This window comes from Athene noctua, chromosome Z, assembly GCF_965140245.1.
Source record: "Athene noctua chromosome Z, bAthNoc1.hap1.1, whole genome shotgun sequence".
NCBI classification, from domain to species: domain Eukaryota; kingdom Metazoa; phylum Chordata; class Aves; order Strigiformes; family Strigidae; genus Athene; species Athene noctua.
In genome coordinates, this window is record NC_134077.1 from 78,789,386 (window position 1) to 78,810,867 (window position 21,482).

The window sequence follows — 21,482 nt, forward strand, 5'->3', positions numbered from 1 at the left end:
AAATTACAGTAGTCATTTCTTGTTTAGAAAGATGGCTGTTACTTCTGGTAAGTTTGTTTTTTAGTTGAGAGTTAATGGAAGAAGTCCTCATTTATAATGTTCCGTGAAAATTTAATTTGCATGCTGACATTTACCTCTTCTGTTTGTGAAGTTTGCTCTTTTTGCTTGTGTTTTGCATCAAGGATGCTACATGATGGTTTTACATCTGTAAACTGACATACCAACAAAAATCATAGATAGTTAAAGGTAAAAATAATTTTCTTGTTACAAAAATAGCTAAATATCTTATTTTTCTGAGCCAGTTCTCTAGCATCACTCTCCTATTTTTGACAAACTCAAGCATTTCCTCATCTTAATTTGAATGATTTCTAAATAAAGGACAAAAATACTATCGATGGAACTGGAAATAAACTTTCATAAGTCTTTGAGCTCAGCAAGAAGGTTTTGTTGTACTTCTGAATGTCATTTCTCTAAAAGGGCTCTATTTTGACAAGTTTAACTGTTGACAAGATCTGTGGGAGAAAACATTACAGCATACCAAAGGCATGATAGTTAGAAGTATCTCTCTGTATCTCTGGGAAGACTATGGAAAATGCCATAGATTCTGGACCATTTTTGTTGAGAAAAATCCCCCAAATTAAAGTACCTTTAGTTATCTTTGTCCTTAGTTGAAAGTTTGAACTGGAACTACTGTTTGTATTGTTTGTACAAGACTAAACTATCTTGGACAAACTCCTGTGTTGGCTGGCTCAACAGATAGTGGCCAGCTTAGCTTTTGTGGTGCAAACAGGAACTCCTGTGCTTTAGCAGGTTTTGGGTCAAATAAGTTCTTTTGAGTAGAAGAAACAGCAGATGTCTGGCATCTATTTATGTAGTAGAAGGTGGTGATGAAAAGGTAAAGGACAGGCTGAACCTCTGTAGTGTAGTCTTTCTGAATAAGTCTACTAGACCTATAGCTTCAGAGCAATAACTGTGGTTGGTGGGTTCACGGAGTTCCTTGGCTTATCAGAAAAATAGGCCTAGTGAGCTTGCAGGTCTCTTTCTCTTAAGTCTGAGACTCACGGGAGAACTGGCCATCTGTTTCAGATTGTGTATAACTGTCAAGTGTTTAAATAACTTCATTCTGTGCCAAAACTTTGTGTCCTGTGTACCAGTTGAGTGGAGCTGGTGCAAAGAATCAAAAATAGAATTAAAAGCACTTTGGCAATCTGTACAAAAATGAAGTGTGTTAAGGACTAAGGGAGAGTTACTGTTTTGCACCTCATGCCCATTAATGCTTCCAATAAGCTTGAATCATACATTATGTGAGATTTCCTGGTTGTGCGACTGTTACCCCTGTATGACAGATTGCACTGAGGAGGAAGGTAAGGATTTAACTCACTAAGTTAATGGATTGGAAGAATTTCAGTATAAACAAATTTGGCAGTGGAACACTTGATGCATGAAAATTACTCTAAAAGCTGATTTAATAAAGGGCATTAGGTAGGGTTGTAATTTAGGAAAAGTGAAGTTGATGTAGCATGTTGACACAGACTTGGCAGAATTTCCTTTTTTTGTGGTCAAGTTTCTCTTCAGACACCAGGTGGTATGGATATGTGCTGGTTAAGTATCTGGTATGTCAAAACTAGATCCTGAATGCACACAGTTTTTGAAGAGAAGCAGGTAGGTTTTAAGACAGATGTTTTCAAAGATAGAATAAAGATGAGGCTGGACTTGCTCATTTTTGAACTCTAGTTTTGTTTCCTGAGAAAGCAACTGTTTTTAAAGCAAGTTTTTTTTTTTTTCCACAGGGAATATGAAGGGAAGCGTTTAGAAGTCTCTTATCTGACAGTTTGTTTGCTAGAACTGGGTGAGATTGTTCATACTGGTATATGAAAAATTAAAAGGAAACCTGCTTGAAAAAACAACCTGTCTGTTGCAGCATTTCTTGTGCCACAGGTTTATTGGAGCAGTGCCAGGAAGCAAACGGTTTGCTTTAGGTGTGAGACATAAGCTTACAATGCTGGTAATTAGCAGTAACTTCTGATGCCTGTATATGGCTACTACATATCACTGTCAAATTTGGGATTTCCCATGTTTATGAAAACACTATACAGTTTGGGCTTCAGAAACTTCAGGTGTAGAAAAATGCCTTTTGAGCGTGTTTGGAGTTGCAGGTGGAACTTCTCTTCACATATTACTAGTATGAAAAAGCAGAGAACTGCAAGGTTGTTGTTTCACCTCATAGTGCTTTCAGTAGTTAACCATGGGGTTATGCTCTCTTTCCTGCCTTCGTGATTTCTATCTTTTTGTGTATGTGTACTGCTCGTAAAGATGTAAAGGGTCATTGCCAAGCTCTGAGACTTAGTAGAGTGCCCTAGGTACAGGTGGATCTCTTGTGTGGCATCGGTGAAAGAAGTGCTTTCACAGCATGCCAGAAGTGGGAGAAATGAGATTTTGGATGAATGTCTTGTCAAATTTGAACATAATTTCCTGGGTAATAGTATCTAGGGATTGCATCATTAATGACAGAAATCAGATATCTCTCCATTTTGCCCATCTTTCAAGGGTACCCTTGGCAAGTATATCATGAGGGCTGTTTTCTTGGTTCAGGTGTTTTGGATTTTTTTGTCCCTTGTTAAGCCATTGAAATGGGAAATGCTGTCATCACAGGGGAATGCTTCAAATGACTTTTGCCCACAGTAGAAATGTAGAAAATTACTTGTCACTTAAATACAGAAACAGTCTCCTTAAGTTAATAGCTCCTCAAAATTTGGCCAAAATGCTCTGATGTTGAAGTTGTTGGGGGGTGATAGCAGAGGGTTGGTTGAGTCTGTTGCATCACATTCTTACAATGGTGTAGATTTTACTGAAGTACTAAGTTAGCAGTCAGTGGTATCTTACATAGATAGGGTTCCACATCAACTGATACACTTACAGTTACTTTCACTCTCATTTAAATTCTTGATGTAGGTTTCTGTGTTTAGTTATTAGGAATTTAGTTGTCTGTTTAATGAAGGCTCTGCCAGGTTTATGCCTAGAGGTGCACACTCTACTTCTGGTCTCCTGGTTTCAGGAGACATGGACATCCTGAAGAGAGTCTGATGAAGGGTGATGAAGACTGTAAAGCGACTGGAGCATCTCCCCTATGGGGAAGGGATGAGAGAGCTGTGACTGTTTAGCCTAGAGAAGACAAGGATCTCATTAATGATGTAAATAGCTCCAGGGAAGGTGCAAGGAAGGCAGAGCCAGGCTCTTTCCTTTGGTGTCCATTGACAGGACCAGAGACAATGGGCACAGACTGAAACACTGGAGGCTCCATCTGAACATCAGGAAGCACTCTCTACTGTGAAGGTGACTGAGCACTGATGCAAGTTGCCCAGAGGGATGGTGGTATGTCCTGCTTTGGAGACACTCAAAAACTGTTGCAGCATGATCCTGGGCAGCTGGTTCTAAGTAACCATTTCAAGCATGGAAGTTGGATCAGATGATCTCCAGAGGTCACTTCCAACCTCAAACACTGATTTTGTGATTTAGTTGGTCAGTTATTCTAAGAACAGTGTATATGGTGCTTTACTGAGCTGAATATCATCCTTGAAAAACCTTTGGGAAACAGAAGATGTTATTGTTAGAGCAGCTGTGGGAGTTGAAACATGGCAAGGTGTACAAAATCAGGCTTCCAGGTGAAAGGTCTCTTTCTCTGTGGTCTGTGCACAGATTCTGAAATCTCTAATTCAAACTCAGCAAGTTTGGGTTTGGGTTTTTGTTGTTTAATTCTGCTTTTTGTGGGTGACTACACTTGATAGGTGCTGGGATTAAGCACTAGTGTACATTACTAGGACATCTGTCTTTTTTCACTTGGTAAGAAGACAAAATTGATGTTCTAAGGTTAGAAAGGCCCACAAAAGCCCTCTAGCTAGAAAAAAATTATAGTCTGAACAGTCTGGGTTCCAGAGAGGATGGAGACATGCTCTTTCTAGGAGCAGTGATTTGTTTGACCACTCAGTACCACTGACAGACATAGGCTAGCCATCCCAAGACTAAAAGTCTAAAAGCTGTTGTGACGTATGACTAGAGCAGGCCATAAGGATTGATAACTGGTTGCATTTTTTTAAGGGATAAACAAATCATTCAAATGTGCAAAGCTTGGTAATAAAGAGTCTGTGTAGTGGAGGGCTCCCAGAATCCTAGAACTCAGCTGATGAAGATGTGGCTCATTTGTCATTATCATCATTCAACCTTGTAATGATATGGTTTAACATATTATGTGAGTTTTGACTCTGGATATTTTTCTCTTCTTGAAGCTTCTTGTAAATATTAATAATAAAATGCTAAGGTGTTGAGTCTTCATTTTTTTTCTAGAGCTTTCAGGAGCACCTGTTTTTAGCTAGAAAAAACTGACGAGTACTCTTTTTCTGTTTTGCAGTCTTGTGCAGTACCAGTGTTTGGGGAACACAGCTCCATGGGGTGAAGGAGTTTGTTTCATGGATGTGGTAGTAAGAGTGTTTCTCCCATAGTGGACTCCCCAGATCCCACGATTATGTGCTGTTAAATTGCTGAATCACAAACACTTTGAAAACCAGAAGGAACAAACAGTCCCAGGAGTAGATTGCTCCCCGAGGTGAACAGAATCTGCTAGGTCAGTTTACATAGATGCAGTTTATTCTGGGTCAGGTAATCCAATTGTGATTAGGTTTGCAAAACAATTGATGCCACTTTCCTCTGCTTGTCAAGTGGGCTCTCTCAGCTAGCTGAATCACTTCTACCACTTACTCCTTTCTGAGGTCTGTTGAAAGATTCCTGCTGCTGCTTTTCTGCCACCTGTCTCAATAAATGCAAAAATCCACCCCCAGAGTCATACCTTTTCTTAGTGCTTCAGAGAAGAGTCTTGCTGATAATGCTAGTCTATGTAGCTAATCCACTTACTGTAGTGGATTCTGTAGAGAAATAAAACAATCTGTACTTTGCATAAGCAAATTAGAATGTAACAGGCTGGTATGACAGTTGGGAGACTGTACTGCTTACTGTTTTTTTAAAATATTGGAACTGAGGATAGGTTTTTGTGTTCTGTTTTCTTCTCTATCATTTTTATTAGTTTCTGATTTACTATTCAAAGACTGTTTCCCATCCAACACTGGTCTGGGGAGCCTGTGGGGTATAGTAGGGGGAGAAATACTTGCTACCTGTGTAAGTCACCTATGAGGAAGCACTTCACTGAACAGATAGTGCTCACAGAGTATCTTCTGAAATTCTGCATGAATAGTACATAAAATGTGTGCTGTGTGAAAAATCAAAAGGGAAGAGAAATACAAGAGCAATTCTGGGCAAACAGTCCTGATTTTAGGCTGTAGTGCTTGACCATACTAACCTACTTCTGAAATACCTGTTAGTGTCTCTTCAGCTGGAAGACTCTTTAAAGGCAGTGCTGCTGCTACAGTTTGGTGTGGGGTTGATCTTCTGCTCTTCCTTGAGGTTTACCTGACTTCCTTCTGAAGGGTTTATTTAAGGATGCTGACTTAATTGTGTATTTTGTTTGACTAATGAAGTAGAAAGCTCAGAGCTCTTTGCAGCACAGACAAAAAGTAGTTTATTGTTAAACTTTCTGGAACAAAATGCTTTTTGTCCCTCCCTCATTCTGTGTCTCCTCAGTGGATTTGTAAATCTTCCCATGTGTTAAATGCTACTTGTGAAACAAGGAGTGCAGCTGTCAAGAGCAAATTGAGGTTTTTTGTATTCGGCATGTCTCTTTCCTGTTACTAGAGATGGGAGATCTCTTCATTTTACTGACTTTTCCATATACAGGCTGTTTTTTGAAGGACCTCCTATGGAGCAGCCTTTGTCAAAGGGGAAAACATTAGGTAGTTTCTGAAGCGTCTTGTGTACCACATCTCTCCCTTCTCTTCCCTTTCTGACGTAGATGTTGGGTTTACGTGCTTAGCTACAGTACAGAGATCATTCAGTAGCTGGTGTTGAATACAGCCAACTGGAGGATGCTGGAAACTTGGAGAGTGTTCAGCCACTGAGCTCTGAGCTGTGTCAGTTTTATTGTAGTAATAAGCTTTTTGTGATTCATTAGATGCAGCTGCAGTGAATTAGAACCAGCTTAAATATAACTCAGCTGATTTGCTTTGAATGTTCTAGGTATTTTTGTCAAAAGTTACAGGCTTGAATTCCTTTCAGGTCCTTACTAGAAAGAATGTTTAGTTATGGAACCTAAATATACTTTGAAGGGACACACTTCTTGAGTTTGGTATATGTTAGTTCTAAAAATTATCCCAACTTGCCTTTTCTTTATGCAAAGGATAAAAATCAGCTGAGGAGCCGGTAGTTTGGAGGCACCCATGTGATTTCTCTAACCTCTGATACTTAACAGTCTAAAAATAGTTACCATATGGGATGTCTTTACTGTGAGGACAGCCTCTGCTACTTGAGAACCTTTCTGTGTTTAAGCACTTGCTGTGCTTAAACATTTTTAGCTATTTCTTCAACTAGATGAAGTTGTCATATGGCTTTGAATGAGAGCTGTTGTTATTGTCCACAGATCTAAGAGGAAAGGAGATTATTTTCTCTGAATTTAGTAGGAGTGGATAGGTAGCACTCTGCTTGAGCTTTCTTCTACTGGATCTGGTTTAGATATCAGTTAAAAACAGTGTAAAGAACTTTGATCTTACACCAGTGAAAAATACAACAAATTTTAATCTTAACACTTGACTTGATCTGTTTCAAGCGTTCTGTTACAGTTGTTTAACCTTCTAGCAACCTAATGAGAATTTGTAGCTTCAGTGGAGGTTTAGAGATGTGCCTGGCAGATTCTACTTCAGTAGTTGTTCTTGCTGCTGTAGGGAGTTCACAAACTGCTGAGAGAAGTAATGAACATTTAATACTTGCTATGCTCTGTCCATTTTCTGTTGTATACAAGTAGAATAATCCTTACAGAGCGGTTGCATGTCCTTTCAGGATACGCAGTAAAGAAAGCAAAGTCTAAACTTGAACACACTTGTGTGCCACACGTTATAATTAACATGTGTGATCTAGCTGGTATCTTTCTGTTGGCAGTTTTGGAGATAAGGTACCAGTAGTGTACGTTTTGAAACTGGAAAAAAATTTTATTACTAGATCTTTTCATGATCAGTCAAATGATACTTGATGGCAGGTCCTCAGTCAGGATGCTGTTCTTCATGTTTTACTTCTCTGGTATCCTGACCCCTACCCTCCTTTTGTCCCTTTCCCTCCTGATGGAATGGACTTTAAAGTGACTTGTAGGTTTGTGACTTTAACTTTGACTTCAATTTTTCCAGCTTTCCTATGTACTGACTTTTTACAAGTCTTTGCAGCATCAGGCTCCAGAGCTTTGGTATGGTTGAATGAACTTCTGAAGGCAAAAGTCTCAAACCAATGTTCTTTAAATAATGTTTTTCTATAAATTAGCAAGTTTACTGCAGATGTAGCTACTGCTAGCCTTGGGCAACTAGTCCTGATGCACTCTCTCTGCCTAGAGTAAAAGACCTGTAAAGTTTGTTATGTGTAACTGAGCACTTACTGATCTTTCAGCTGAGGCACTTGTCTTGCAGAACCAACTTGCAGGTAACTTGTAGTGACCATGCATTTTGTACAGCATTCATGCAGGATTTGCAGTAAGAAAGATTTAAATTCCTTTTCCTTACTGCTGTTGCTAGGAAGCATACTTGAACACATTCTTCTGCTATTTTCCAAAAAAACTTTACAAAGCAGTGAATAAACTTCTGAAGGTTAGAAGTTGAGCTTTGATTGAGAGGTCCATTTAATGTAGAACGGTGTAATATGCCTGCAGAGTGAAGTAAGTAGATCAACATCCTTTTTGACTTCAGAGCTGGTTTAAAAATAACCTAACAACCCTATGTTCTTATTCTTTAATGCTGTACCTATATAATGGGACAATGAAATACAGTTTTGATCTTTCAGGGAGAGGTTGTGTGGGTCACTGATATCAGGGTTTCAGGATTTAGAGGTGCTGATCTGTGCATTGGAAAACAGGTGGAAGATTTTCCAATACATTTTATTGTATTTTTGGTAGCAGGAGAAGAGGTGGAATGATGGCACTACTTCTAGTGTCTAAGTGTAAAGAAGGAAAAGGCCTTGCTTTCTGGCTGTGAGACAATACAGCACTTTATAAACTGACTCCTGTTGAATTTTGGCCATCCTGACTATGAGTTCATCTCCAGAAATGGATGATTGTCTTATGCTTTTGTTCCTAGTTTAGGGATTCTTTTAAATGCCTACATTAAAAATGTGGGCAGCAGATCTTAAATGAATGGCATGTCCAAATGAATATTGTGGAGTAAATAGCTTTCTTCCTCATATGGTTTCTTTTAGAGCTAGACCATGCTGACACCTAACAAAACAGACTTTTTCAAACTCAGAGCTGCTTATATTATAGTTTGAAGAATCTGTTCTAATATAATCTGGACAGCACTTTTTTGAAAATGGCATCTATGGAAGTTCAACTCCTACAGGGAAAAACAAACTAAAGTAGTGCAATTTCTACCTTTCTAACTGTTTGTGACTCTTGTGTATATTTAGTGAGAATGCATGACAATGAGGACAGTAAGAACCCATACCTGATACCAGTGAACTCTTTAATATTGACAGTAGCAGTTCAGACTTCTCCGTAGTGCTCCTTTTGACCTGTTGTCAGCATGTCTCTGCTGCTTACTTTTATTTTTTTTTCTGCTCTAGTAAAACACATTCTCAACTTAACTCTGGTAAAGTGTGTAAGTACTCTGTAGTTTAGGAGATGCAGTATAAAACCACTTCTGCAAGATTAAAGTGCCAATAGGGAAGATAAATACTGTTTCTGATCAGCCTTTTTAACTTACTGATGCTTTTTTTTTTGCAAGACATCCCCTCCCCAGGCATAATGTTCACCCGTGACAGTGGACTTATTGCTGTTTTGGAAGTAATTCTTTTTAAAACAAAGACAAAAGCTTCCAGACTCAGATTCTTCTCTCCATGTCGGTAGGAAGTCACAGCATAAAAACTGTCTGGTTTATTTTGAGGTATTCCTCAGCACTTGAGAGGTCAACCTGTGATTTGACAGGTCTACTATAAAGGGTGCTAGAGATAAGCAAGGTCTTAACTTCCTAATCTCAAACTTAGGTGCTGGATGAAAGCATCTGACTTTCTCCCATGCCTAAGAATCAGTGCATTGCTGTAGTGAAATAATGATAAAAATATGCAGGTTAGTCTATATAGAAAGCAAAGGTATCTTAAGTCAGACAGCTGGAGCACCTGTTGATGTTCTCAAAGTACACTTTTGGTTGCTGCTGAGTGTCTGATTTCTGCCCAGGGTTTTTTTTCCCCTGTAGTGAGTGTTACAGGAAGGTTTTTGGGGCATAGGGTATTTTCTAGTGCTTGATGTGCATTGATACAGGGTAGGGAAGTGTAAGTTTAAGAGCTATGTGCTGTTCAACTGTTCTTGCTATCATGCTGTCTTGAGACTTCTCACCAACTCTTTTTTTGTAAACAATTCTCTTGATTTTCCTTTTATATTAAATTTTGAAATGTGCACAGGAGAATAAAATAAATAGGGAAAAATATTATTCTGAGAATTTGAGAGCTCTGCAGGGGTGTACTTTTGTGACTACTGTTTCTTTTGCTGCCGAATTAGGCATATAATTAGTTTTACTATGAAATGAGGTTTTACTTCATTTTTTTGATGCAACAATAAATATCCTAAGACAGTGAAGTCAGCTTTTCAAAACTAATTTTGAAAGAAAATTACCTAATCCAGAACTTGCATGAGAAGGTCTAGATTTCTGTAATATGTATATACAATGTTTAGTGGGTTAGGCATAGGTAATAGAAATGTCTACTCCATAAATACATGAAGTTGTAATAGGTTTGGCTGTAACACTTAGCAGCGTAGTATAATACATGAAATAATTTAGCAGAAGTACCAAATAAAAACATGTTGGTTAACCCATGTAAGGGTCAAGGGTATCTTAAGTGATGTGTAGTTTAATGAAAGCTGGGGTACTGGAAAACAGTAGAGATGGAAGACAAATTAGATACAGCTTTCCATGAACAAGGGGTTAGGAAAAAGAGCTAGAATGTATGGGAAGCAAATGGCCCCAGAAACTTGATATCTTCTGGACAGAATGATAGGAAGATAAGAGTAGCAGTATTAATGACAGTTCTTAAGAGATTTACCAAAGGATTCTGGCATGTTGTCTACTGTGTTTCTTTGTTCTTGAATTTGTTTGTGCAGGGATTCCTATCCACAGAGGTCAAAAACCTTAAGACATGGGTAAGTGCTGACCAAAATCAAAAGCAAGATTATTTTAAAATAGGAGAACTGAAGTATCAATCTCTACATATTTTTAGTTGGATTATACAAATAAAGATTTCTGCACATAAGCCATCTCAGTACAGCATATGGATCTGTCATGTTTTATGTGTGTTGCATTATTCATTACTCATGGTATAGCAGGATTAAGAAATGAAGTTCTTTTCATCTGCTACTGGAAGCCTTTGTGCTGCATTCATGGAAATGGCAGTGACTTCCTACTCCTGGTGGGGCAGGCAAGGAGAAGTCATACCTGTCTTTAAGCTTGCTGTTTTGTCTAAAAGATTTGATTACCAACTTCAGACCATGAGGAATGCTACTTTAAGACTGAATAGTCAGTCTTCATCTGTAATAGGTCTTCAAAGTAAACTGGCTTTGGCCATACTCTTTCTTATTAGTTCATTATGAGCTGTTGGACAAAAATGCCTGATGTCACTCTTTCTGGATCTTAAATCTTAGAAGGTGAAGTAATATAAGCCTCATAAGGCTGTAGGTGAATTGTGAGCTGCTCTTGACTGAAGAGGGGAGAAAATGCTGACTGAAGTGTTCTAGCTTGAATGGTGTTCCTTTTCCTCTTCTTAACCCCTCATGCCCAGCTATGAAAAAAATTGTGCAGCTCGGTTCAGTTGGTGCCACAAGTCCTTGTTTTTTGCCTTGCATGCTATTTTGAGGCCTTTCACCAATGAGAGAAAGCAGGTATTGTGTATTTGAATAGTGTTTAACATCTGTAAAATGTGATCCTAGGTCATTGAAGCAATTTTGTACAACATCGTCTTGAGTTGTTCAGATAGTTTGTTTGCTGTCATACCTACTGTAATGCTGAGTTCATGCCAAACTCCAGTGTCTTGCATTATCTTACTAGTTGAGTTCTTGTTTTACTGAAGATCTCTTCTTCCCCAGAAGGCTTAATGGAAGGATTAATTTTTCTTGCACAAAAATGACTTGGTTATATGTGTATGTAATGGTGCATGTTTCAGTTTAGTTTGAATACTTTCTCATGTTGTACATAAGCTTTGCTTACTTCCAGTTTTAGAACTAAAAGGAGGATGCTGTCTCTTGACTTGACATGTCTGGCTGTCAGACCACTGGTGAACTTGTTACCTGAAAAGTGGATTCGTGCCTGATGCTTGATCTGTGGGAAAGTCCACCAAGCACCCAGGCATGAATAAATACAAATCTCTCCTGAGTATGTTAAGATTGGTTTTTTTGCATGCTGGGCATGAATCTGCTCTTTGCATAAGAATCTGGGCTAGTGGAAGCATATGAGTGTGTAGGCTTTTTGTTGGTGTCCCAGCCTGACACTGCTTTGAAAGGACTTGAAGGGAGAGGCATGGAGACTGCTGGGTTTTGACTTTCAACTGCTTGCTTTTCCCCCCCTTTTTTTATATAGGATTGAGGATGTCAGTTGCTTAGCTACCTAGCTGTGTACATGAGGGTTTAAGGGGTTGAAAGATTCAGTAATGCAATTTCTTTCGTGCCTAATTACATTTGAGATCAAATGTGAGAGCAAAAAAATCCCCTGCAGTGAGGAAATTAAGGGGATTCATCCTGTGGTTTGAAGGGTAGAGGTGATGGAGATACTTGGCCTGGCCCTGTGGGTTTGCTGGGGTGTACTTCTGGTGAGTGTCTGTGATACTGCTGGGTTTTGGGCCCAGCCATGTCTCCAGTTTACCAGGGAGTTGAGAGCAAGAGGAGTGCTGCCATGAAAAAGTTAGTGAAACAGAAGTGTTCCTGTAACCTTGTTGTCTTTGACTTGGAAAGTCCTGTCATCCATTGCTGGGCCCTCTGTTGCACTGAGGAAAGTTGGGTGTGTGAGAAACAGAACCTTTTATCTGTGTCCTTCATGGAGAGGAATGGGAAAGTAAAGGGAGTAATGGCCTTGAATTTGACACACTTTCTTTATTAGGAAGCTGTTTTTTCTAACCTTTGTTTTTAAATATAGGCATCTCTGAAGAGTCAACTAACCTGTTTTTCTTCCTTTTCCTGGCTATTGGTAAAAAATCAGCTTTTGAAATTGCCTTTGGGGCAGAAGGGTGTAACTGCAGTATGTATGAAAGGGGAAAAGTTTTACACAGCTCAACTGGAATAGTGAGGTAAATGCTGAAAAATTGAAGTAGGTATCCTAGCCAGTTCCAGGTTGAGCAGGCACTGTATGTCTAAAAGTGAATGTTGACTTTGAAAACCCTTCAAGCTCACAAGATGCCATATTTGAAGAGTCCTCAAGTTGTCTCCTTTCACCCCATTGAATCTGTTTTGTTATTCTTGGGAAGTTCAAGAGGACTGCAGATGTGTAAGGCTGAAGGAAAATGTCTGAAGTAAGATACTGTTACTTTTTGCAGGATACATATGCATTTTGACAGAATTGTATTGCCTTGGAGAGCACTTTGCTAGAAGACTGGGCGATAGCTAGCACATGAGACTGGAACAGCATGCACAAGTGTTTGAATAAGAGCAAAAAACAGTAGTTGGCAAGATTTTGTGAATGGGCAGGGTACAGTTGAAAAGTCTGAGCATATCTTTTTCTTTAAACAATGATCTTGTTTAAAGTATTGATCAAGTCTGGAATTGTTCACAGCTTGTTTAAAGTTTGTTACTTGAGACCTGGACAGCTGTCTGTAATTCAGTGATAGTTTGAGGGGAACTCTTGCTGGACATCAGCAGTATTGGCTGTGTTCAGACAGAAGCCCAACTTGACATTTAGTTAGGCATTCAAGTATAACAAAAGTAATAGTTTCCCCTCAGCTGTCTTTAAACTCTGTAAATGAAAGAGTGCAATGAAAAGGAATAGTATGATTTTGTCCTGAGTTCTTTCATCCAGTGTATAAGCTAATTAATGCTGGATGCTGATGCTCTCTTGTTTAGGGAATAAGTTAAGTTGGTAGAAGTGGTTATTTGTCTAAATTGATCTGAATAATTAGGAACATAAAAATGGTTTTACTTGGAGGCTCACTTGAACTGATCACTACCAGAATGCAGGTGTTTGTTTTTCTTTACAGAAGAGATTAAAGATGGTAGTTCTAGTATGGTTTCTATGGTAACTTAAATTACCCTGTATTCCCCTTCCTTTATCCCAGTTGACAAGGTAGTCAGTAATTTCAGTCAGAAGAGCTCCTTCATGGTTTCTAGATTACTCCATTGTCAAGCAGTGTCCTCACCTTGTTGTACATAGCTATTTTTTTCAGAACTACTTGCAAATCTTTATGCTGACTTCTTTCCTAATAGATTAGGAACACTAGTGCGGGATTGCTTTGAGCATCCCATAGGTTCTTAGATGATTTGCAGGAATATTAAGAGCTTCCAAAAGCATTGCATATTATGTGGAGAGACTTTTTTAATCTGTGCATACATTTTTAGTGTTGCCTGTAAATTTTTATGTTCAATAGATAACTTGACCTTTCTTCCCTCTGTTCTTTTAGTGCAGTCACCAGGACTATAAAGCTCCTTTCCCAGTAGCAGAATTCATGCCTGTGCTGATGGCTGTTTCTTGTTCAGTTCTCTGTAATTGTCCACTTGTCTTCTCATTGTCTACCTGGAATGGGCAGGTCTGTCTTGCTGCCCCTTCCTCCTTGATGAAAGCTTCTGTAGATTAACTTTTGCAGCACCAATCACAAGGGTGAATTAAAATCCACTTGCTTACATCCCATATGACTTTTTTCATACCTATCTTCCATTTTATCACTTGGCATTCTCATCATGCCTTTGAGGCCTAGATATAGAATTGTTAAATGGTATTACTTATTTAGTGACTCACAGAAGAGCCAGTGTGAAAAGGTCTCCCTTCTAACCTTGACACCTTAGAGAGGCTGTGTAGTTGGGTTGTATTGTTGCATAGTCTCCTGGTTTTTTTATTTTTGTTACCTGTGTTTCCATTAGTAACTTCATAAGTTACTTCAGAAAATGAGACTACCTTATCAGAAGCTAACTTTTAGGGTTTTCTGAGGGTTTTTGGTCTTCAATCTGTATTGTATCACAGAGTTCTTACTCAAACTTTGTATAAATCTAAAAATACTCTGCTGCTTGGTTCTGTTGGGATGACTGAGTATTCTCCTGGAACAGTACCCTGATCTAGTTTGTGCTACAGATTTTTTTCCAATGTTATAATGGAGGGAATGACACGAATGAATAGATGCTAAGTGGGGAGGGCTGCTAATAGAGTAATTCCGGTCTATACTGTTTTAAAGTAACAGTGAAAATACAGACTTAAGAAATCAGTATTGTTTAGCTTGTTTGTGCAGACTGACAAGCACAGTATGTGCTGTTAATGTGTGGACATCAGAATAACCGTCAGGTTCTCCTTGACAACTATTCTTCCTACAGGGCAAACCGAAAGAGTGAGTAGTGGTTTGTTCTGACAAGCAAGGCTGTTGACTGAAGAGATGCCCTCTGGCCTTTGTATACCTCTATCCATAAAGAAGTTTGGGATATTCTAGCAGCCCCTGTACTAGTTTTAGCATATGCCAGATTCAACAGCCTCCATTATCTCTTACTGTACAGCTTTTTTGAGTATGCATGAATTAATGCTGTGCTTTCTTGCAGGCTCATACGATATTTGACTACTTGAAGAAAAAAAGAGCCCTTCAAATTAAGACTCCAGTAAAGATAAAAATCAGTAAAGAGGAAGCCTTAAGAATTGCAGCGATTCAAAATACAAATAACTGTGCTCTTAAATATTTTTGGGGGTGTATTAAAATTCTGAGTTCTGTTTTTTAAAGCAAAATTCAGTATCTAGGTTGTGTCAGAGCTATTGCCTTTTACTGAGCCCTCAAATAATTTTTTTTTTCCCTTTTATTTAAGGTGTGTAGTAACACTCCTCACAGACAACAAACAGCTTATCCTTACTAAATTACCTTCATTAACTGTTGTGAGTCAAAGTAGGCGGTATAAATCCTCTGTAAAACATACTGGATATTTTAATTTAAAAAAAGAGAATAACCTTATTACAAGCTGAAACTAAGGTTTAGACTTTCATATCTGGAAGATATAAAGGACACTGTACTTAGCCATGGGGTTCTGTTTGTTCTACTGTCTAGTTTTATGAAAATAATCTGTAACATCTGCTTATCCAAATAGCAATATGTGATAATTGTTGTGTGCTTCCATTGCACTGTCTATACCCCGGATGGAAAAGGGCAAATACTGAATTCTAAAGCATGTTCTGAAAGTCCCCTGGTATGTAACTTTCAAAGGCTCTTCAGGGGCATGTTTAGGCACTCTTAGGACTTTATCAAGAGCATTGTATCAGCTGTGACCCTTGAGGCAGGAGGCATCTCATGGTGCAGCTTCAGTTGCCTCTGTACAGTGGTAACCTGTTTGAGGCATCAGATTTGTTTAATATCTGGTGTCTGGCCACTTAGATTCAGGGTGCTGATTTTTCTATAATCATCTCTATGTAATAATACCATTTAGAAGTATATTGCTTAATCAGGACAGGCATCTGTGCAGTGATTTTTTTTTTTTTTGATGTGGTGTATATAAATAGAAGTAAATTCTTTATAAAACCTATGTGAAATAACTTTTTTTTCCCCTCAATGATAGGCATGCACAGTTACGAATCAGAACAGACAGTAGAAAAGCTTTGGCCAGAAGTGTGATGCACTTGAAGGTTTCTCCACAGAATATGTATATGAGGTGGTAAGAGTGGTTGAAGGCTCTTCTGTTTTGTCACCTCACCTTGGTTCTGTCACAACACTGCTAGGATCCAGTCTCAGCTTCTATTTTCAGCTGAGCATGAGCAGTTGAGAGTATTACATACCAAAATACCTGTTTTGCAGGAAAATTAGTGGACCAATGTGACTATTGTTTTACTGGTCTTCAACTTGATGGCTCCATTTTATTTTCTAAAGCTCTTATACAAAAATCTACTGTTATAATTGGAACTGTTCTATGGCAACCAGAACTAATCACATAAACCATATGGCTTTTTAACTCCTGATGTCTTTGGTCTTAAAAAAAAAAGCCTACTTGCTTCTCTGCTAGGCAAACCTTTATTTATGACTTGAACTGCAGCTAATTAGAAACTTGGGTTTCAGTTAATGCCACAGTGTTCAAGAGGTTTTGGATTTAAAATCTTAACTGTGCTTGGTGAATTAAAAGTTAAGTTTATTGAAAGGTAGATGGCTCCCATGCTCTGTGAAGAGGGAGCTACTCAGTTTGTTGAATTGAACAACTTTGTCTCCAGTTCTGCTTCCTTCCTTTCCCAACTTAATTGTTCTCCTCAGTCTGACTTTGTTTTAAAACAAACATGTTTCTTTAATAGGCATGGAGCCCTGTTCCCTGAATTTACTAGGTTTTGAATACAGTAACTGCTGAGCTATTGTAATAATCTGAAGTGTAATACTGTCTCTGAGGCAAATAGTCAAAAACTGTATTAGCTTTTTTAATGGTACCAGTTATTCTTAAGTAGTTCTGTACTTTATACTACTTTTGGAGACTATTCACAGCTCGAATGCTATGCTAATACGCCATTTTCATTTCAGAGTACAGTGGCTAGGCTGGAAACTACTTTGAAAATGATGGGTTTTTTCTTTGGTGTAATTAGCTATGTCTCTTTTTTTCAGGTCAGGTAGAAGTGTAAATAAAAGGGTAAGAACTCTAGTTTCCAAATAGATATGAAAGAGCATTCTTTTCAGTTTTGAAAGTAATAAAAATGGTAAAGGAATTGTTAGAGCAAAATTTGGGTTTGAGACATAATGATGATGTGGTATTTAGAGAACTGACTTGTTCCACAGGGTACTCACATCAGTGTATATTTCAGTGAAGACAGGTGTGTTATGCAAACTGGACGTACTTCAAATGAGAGGTGCTTGTTCCTTTTTTCAGAAGTGCTGTGATGCTGGAGGGTACAGTGAAGTATGTGTAGCGAGTACACTGAAGTTCTGTGCATGCAAGTAAACCCCTATTGGAGTTTCCCATCTTCATCCCATGGCTCAGAGGAAGAAAATCTATTCGGTCATGCTGCTTTGCTGAGAGCTATAGAGGTTCACATATATCATCTTATGCAGTCTCTGTAGGACAGTTTTGTAAACTGCCACTTAAGTGCAGTCTCCTTAATAAAGCTTCTCTCAACTTAAAAGAAGTCAGCTGAGAATTTCAGTTTTTCTTCATGTAATAAGCAGTTCATTACATACTTGCCTGTATATATATTGCAGAGCTTCAGGAGTGTGGTTGTTAGCACTGGTTTTGGGTTGAGACCAGAGAGAATGGTTTGCAAGCTTGGAGCTGATATCAAGTCTTCAGTGTTTTGTATTTAAAAAAAAAAAAAAAGTCTTTATCAACTTAAGTTAGAAATAAAGACCAGATGTGAAGTCAGCAAACCATATGGACTTCGGTAGCAAACTGAAATGAACATTAATTTACACTTAAAGGAGGAAAAATTGTTCTGAAGTATGTGTTTATAAACGCTGGATGCAGCAGCCTTCCAAAATCTGTGTCCTTGGTTTTTTATCAAGTTTAGATTTATAACATCTGCTAACCAGGGACAAGAAGGATCTCTTGTATTTACACCAGTCTCAAGCTGTGGCAACAGTCAGGAGCCTTTCTGTTTGTGCCGCATTGTGGTTATATTTAACATCTGGTCTACTTGTAATCATCTGCAAATGGCCCATTAGCTTTTGTGGTATCCTCCTAGCACTGTTCAATCCAACTGGGTTTGCAATGATATTTTATTTAAAAACAAACAACAGTGTGCTTTGGGACAAAAATACCCTTATGAAGAACTATGTCTTGCATATTTTGCTCCAGTTACTCCACTTGAGAAATCCTTGACTCTACTGCCACTTGGTATGGCAAGTAGTACTCTTAAACATCTGTTGCAGGGAAACTGACTGAACACTGCCTGAGCAAGACTTTGATTTTTAAAACCTAGGTTTTTAAGAACAGTCTGGATTCTGACAAAGTAGTTTGTCATGTGTATTTTTTCATGGGCTGGGAAAGGCATGTAAGGGGAGCTGTCTTTCAATGGTGCATGGTCATCTTGTGTGCTAATGGAAATGTTAATGGAAAGTCAACTCCCTGCTTGTCTGTCTGTCCTTTAGTCTTCAAGATCTAAAAATTCGGTTTACGGTATAGTTCCTTCTAGGCATGGTGTGGTTCTGGAAGTAGTTTCCAGGGTAGATGCAGGGGTAACTAGACTGTGTTATCTTTTAAATCTTCTTAAAAATAAGCATCATGTAAGAAAAATAACTTTAGAACTGAATTTGGAAAGATTAGATTGGAATTGCCTCAAATCCAATTAAGCCACACTGCATGGACGTGCTGGGAATATAAATGCAATTACTGTAAATTTGTACAAACTGATTTGTTGCATTATCTTGCTAATCTAACATACGGTACTTTTTGTGTCCACATTGCAGACGGCAACTCCAAACTAACATGGCAGTCAGACTGTGTGATGTGGCTTCTCTGCTTAGAAGTGGTTCGTGGGCAGCAGAGCCTTGGACTGGGGTCTGTGGGTTTTTTCTTAAATTCTGTAGGCTGCTTTTTTACATGTTAATAGTGCTGAGGCCATACCAAACTCTTTAATTTCCTATTTGAAACATTAACTCTCTGCTTTTGTTATAGGCTTTAGGTTGTGTCCTTATTCTGTGAGAGCCCAGAGCACACTGGCGTACCATGACAACTTTTTCTATAATATGGTGATCTCCTGTAGAAATTAAACTGCAGTGGCTTGCCTTTCTTCTAATGTCAATTAGATTTTAGTATTAATTCAAAATGCCTGGTGGATAATTGAAGAGTAGTATTGTACTAAAATGGTTTTGGTATGGTCTGAATACTAAATTTCAGTAATTTTAAAAACCTGTGTACTGTGTATTTTTGATTACTAATTTAAAAGTATATTTACATTCTTACTCTTAAGAAATTGTTTCAAAACTGTAAATTTATCAAACTACTTTTCAGTGTGGAAAATATTTAGTAATTGCTGAAGATGTGCTTTGTGTTTTATGAACAGTTGTATTCAACCTATCAATGGAATATGCATTATTTGTAAAACATATCAGTATCACTTTATTCAGAGCAGATGGTTCTATAGCTGAGAAATGCTGTAATTTCAGCATACACAGGCTACTGCAGCAGCTGTTCACTCGAATGTTGGCTTAGGATCTCATTCTTGCCACCTGAACAGGAAAATAAATGTGTAGTTAAGTGAGGACTGTTTGTTATCCTTGTTAAATCCTGCTACTTTTTATCAATGAAGACTTTAAGGAAAAGGGGGGGGGGGGGGGTGTTTAGGCAATCCTAGAGACCCTCAGTCAGAGTGCAGTATATGTGGCTACTAGCTCTGCCAGATACATCAGTGTTTTGAAAAGTAATTTACCTTAACTGGGATCATCTACTTTCTCATCTTGACAGCAACTTGTTTTATCACAGTGCCAGGAGGAGGTTACCCCTCTGAGTTTCTCACAAGGGAAGAAAATGTTGTTCCAGTTGTAGCTCCTCAGGAAAACCAGATCACACTTTCACATTGAATGTTTTTAATGTAATTAATGTTCTTAATAGATGTTTTTTTTCCCCACACTGTTCTGAAGTAGTTTCATGGAAAATAACTCTGTTGCAGAACACAGAAATATGTTCCCAGGAATGTCTGAATTGTAGTTTAAGACACTGAACTTACTCCCTCTGTTTTTAGAAAATTCAGATTTGCACTCCCTGAGTACATTTGACCTGATCAGCTGTTTGAGTATGCATTGAATGCATATGCTGCTTTGAACAGGACAGTTAGGACAGATAACCTCCAAAGGTCCTGACATTACACTGTGATTTTACAATAGGCTTTTTTGTGTGAGAATTCCTCCTAGAAATTTAAATACGAGGTTGGATTTCAGTGATTGCTGGATTTCTTTTTTAGTGAAACTTCTTGATGAGTCTTGCTTCTGTGTTGAAATGTTTATTAGTGGAGAATTAATGTATAGAATTTTCTACTGGACGTTGTCTTTAGTTGGTCTCACGGGTAGGCTGCCTAATCATTGACTATTAGGCTGACATTAAAAATCTGCTGTATTTACCTACTGTTACCATTCAGTGGCTGACTGAGGTGGCAGAGAGCCTTTAGTACATGTGGTAGCTTGTGGGCAAGTACTGACACTTCTCCAAATGATTGCTGTTGTACCTGCCAATCATAAAGTCAGTTACTTTAGGGTGAAACACAGTAGTTTCTAGAGTGGTGATCACTCCCTAATTTTGATATCTAAAAGTAAATCAAGTTGAAGTATCAAATTCAAGTGTTTCTAAGGTGCAGGGGAGGGAAGAAGTGAGGAATTGTCAGTTTAATCAAATAAAAGCATTTGGAAGCCTACTTGTAACCTGTGGTGACAGAGTTGACCTAGAGGTTATCAAGGAAGGGCTTGTCTTCCATCCCAACACGTTCCTATACCTTTCTAAGTATCTCTTTAAATTACTAATCTTGCTTTCTGCCACTGCTTATGAAAAATAAGCTCAGGATACAGTTAACACTCATCTGGTTCTGAGAATAACCAAATGCTATCACTTTAAATGCTATAATTCGTATCATTTCAGCTATCAGTTATAAGTTAATAGAACTGATTACCCTTGCAACAGGCCAATTCTGCTTGATAACTTGTATACTAGAAAGGCTGTGATGCCCCTAATGAAGGGAATGAGGGAGGATGGAAACTAAGCTTTGAGTGTTAACTTTATTGAGATTGCTTCTGGAAGATTTTAGTGACAACTTTATTTGCCTCTAAGTTTTTGAAGTATTGCCTTGACTAACAGTTAAAATACTTCTGTATTGGTGGGGGTTTTTTGCATATAGAGGCAATATATAGTCCTGGCAATACAGTTTCTGCATAGTAACATCTTTTAGATTCTTGTCTGGACTGTCCTAATAGATGGTGAAATACGAATTTTGATGGTTCTTGTTTTCTGTGTTTTTCAGCAGGTAATTGCTGCCATGGAAACACAACTGTCTAATGGACCAACTTGCAATAACACAGCCCATAGTTCAACCACAGTAAACAATTGCTCATCACCAGTTAATTCTGGGAATACAGAAGACAGCAAGACCAATTTAATAGTCAACTACCTTCCTCAGAACATGACACAAGAGGAGCTGAAGAGTCTGTTTGGCAGCATTGGGGAGATAGAATCCTGCAAGCTTGTCAGGGACAAAATAACAGGTGTGTTGGTTTTGAGTTTTTCTTCATATTTTCATTTTCCAAGCAGT

The 21,482-nt window shown here is 38.3% G+C and overlaps 1 protein-coding gene across 5 annotated transcripts in view; it reads left to right on the top strand.

Moving 5' to 3' along the window:
• ELAVL2 (ELAV like RNA binding protein 2) overlaps positions 1-21,482 on the top strand; it is a 101,051-nt gene that overhangs the window by 23,913 nt on the left and 55,656 nt on the right. For 2 of the 5 annotated variants that reach the window (XM_074931352.1, XM_074931355.1), the window contains exons 2-3: positions 18,655-18,745; positions 21,195-21,435. In XM_074931352.1, the coding sequence (XP_074787453.1) occupies positions 18,674-18,745; positions 21,195-21,435 (313 nt within the window). In that variant the 5' untranslated portion in view covers positions 18,655-18,673. The remainder of the gene's footprint in view (positions 1-18,654; positions 18,746-21,194; positions 21,436-21,482) is intronic. The other 3 variants (XM_074931353.1, XM_074931356.1, XM_074931357.1) reach the window with 2 other exon arrangements.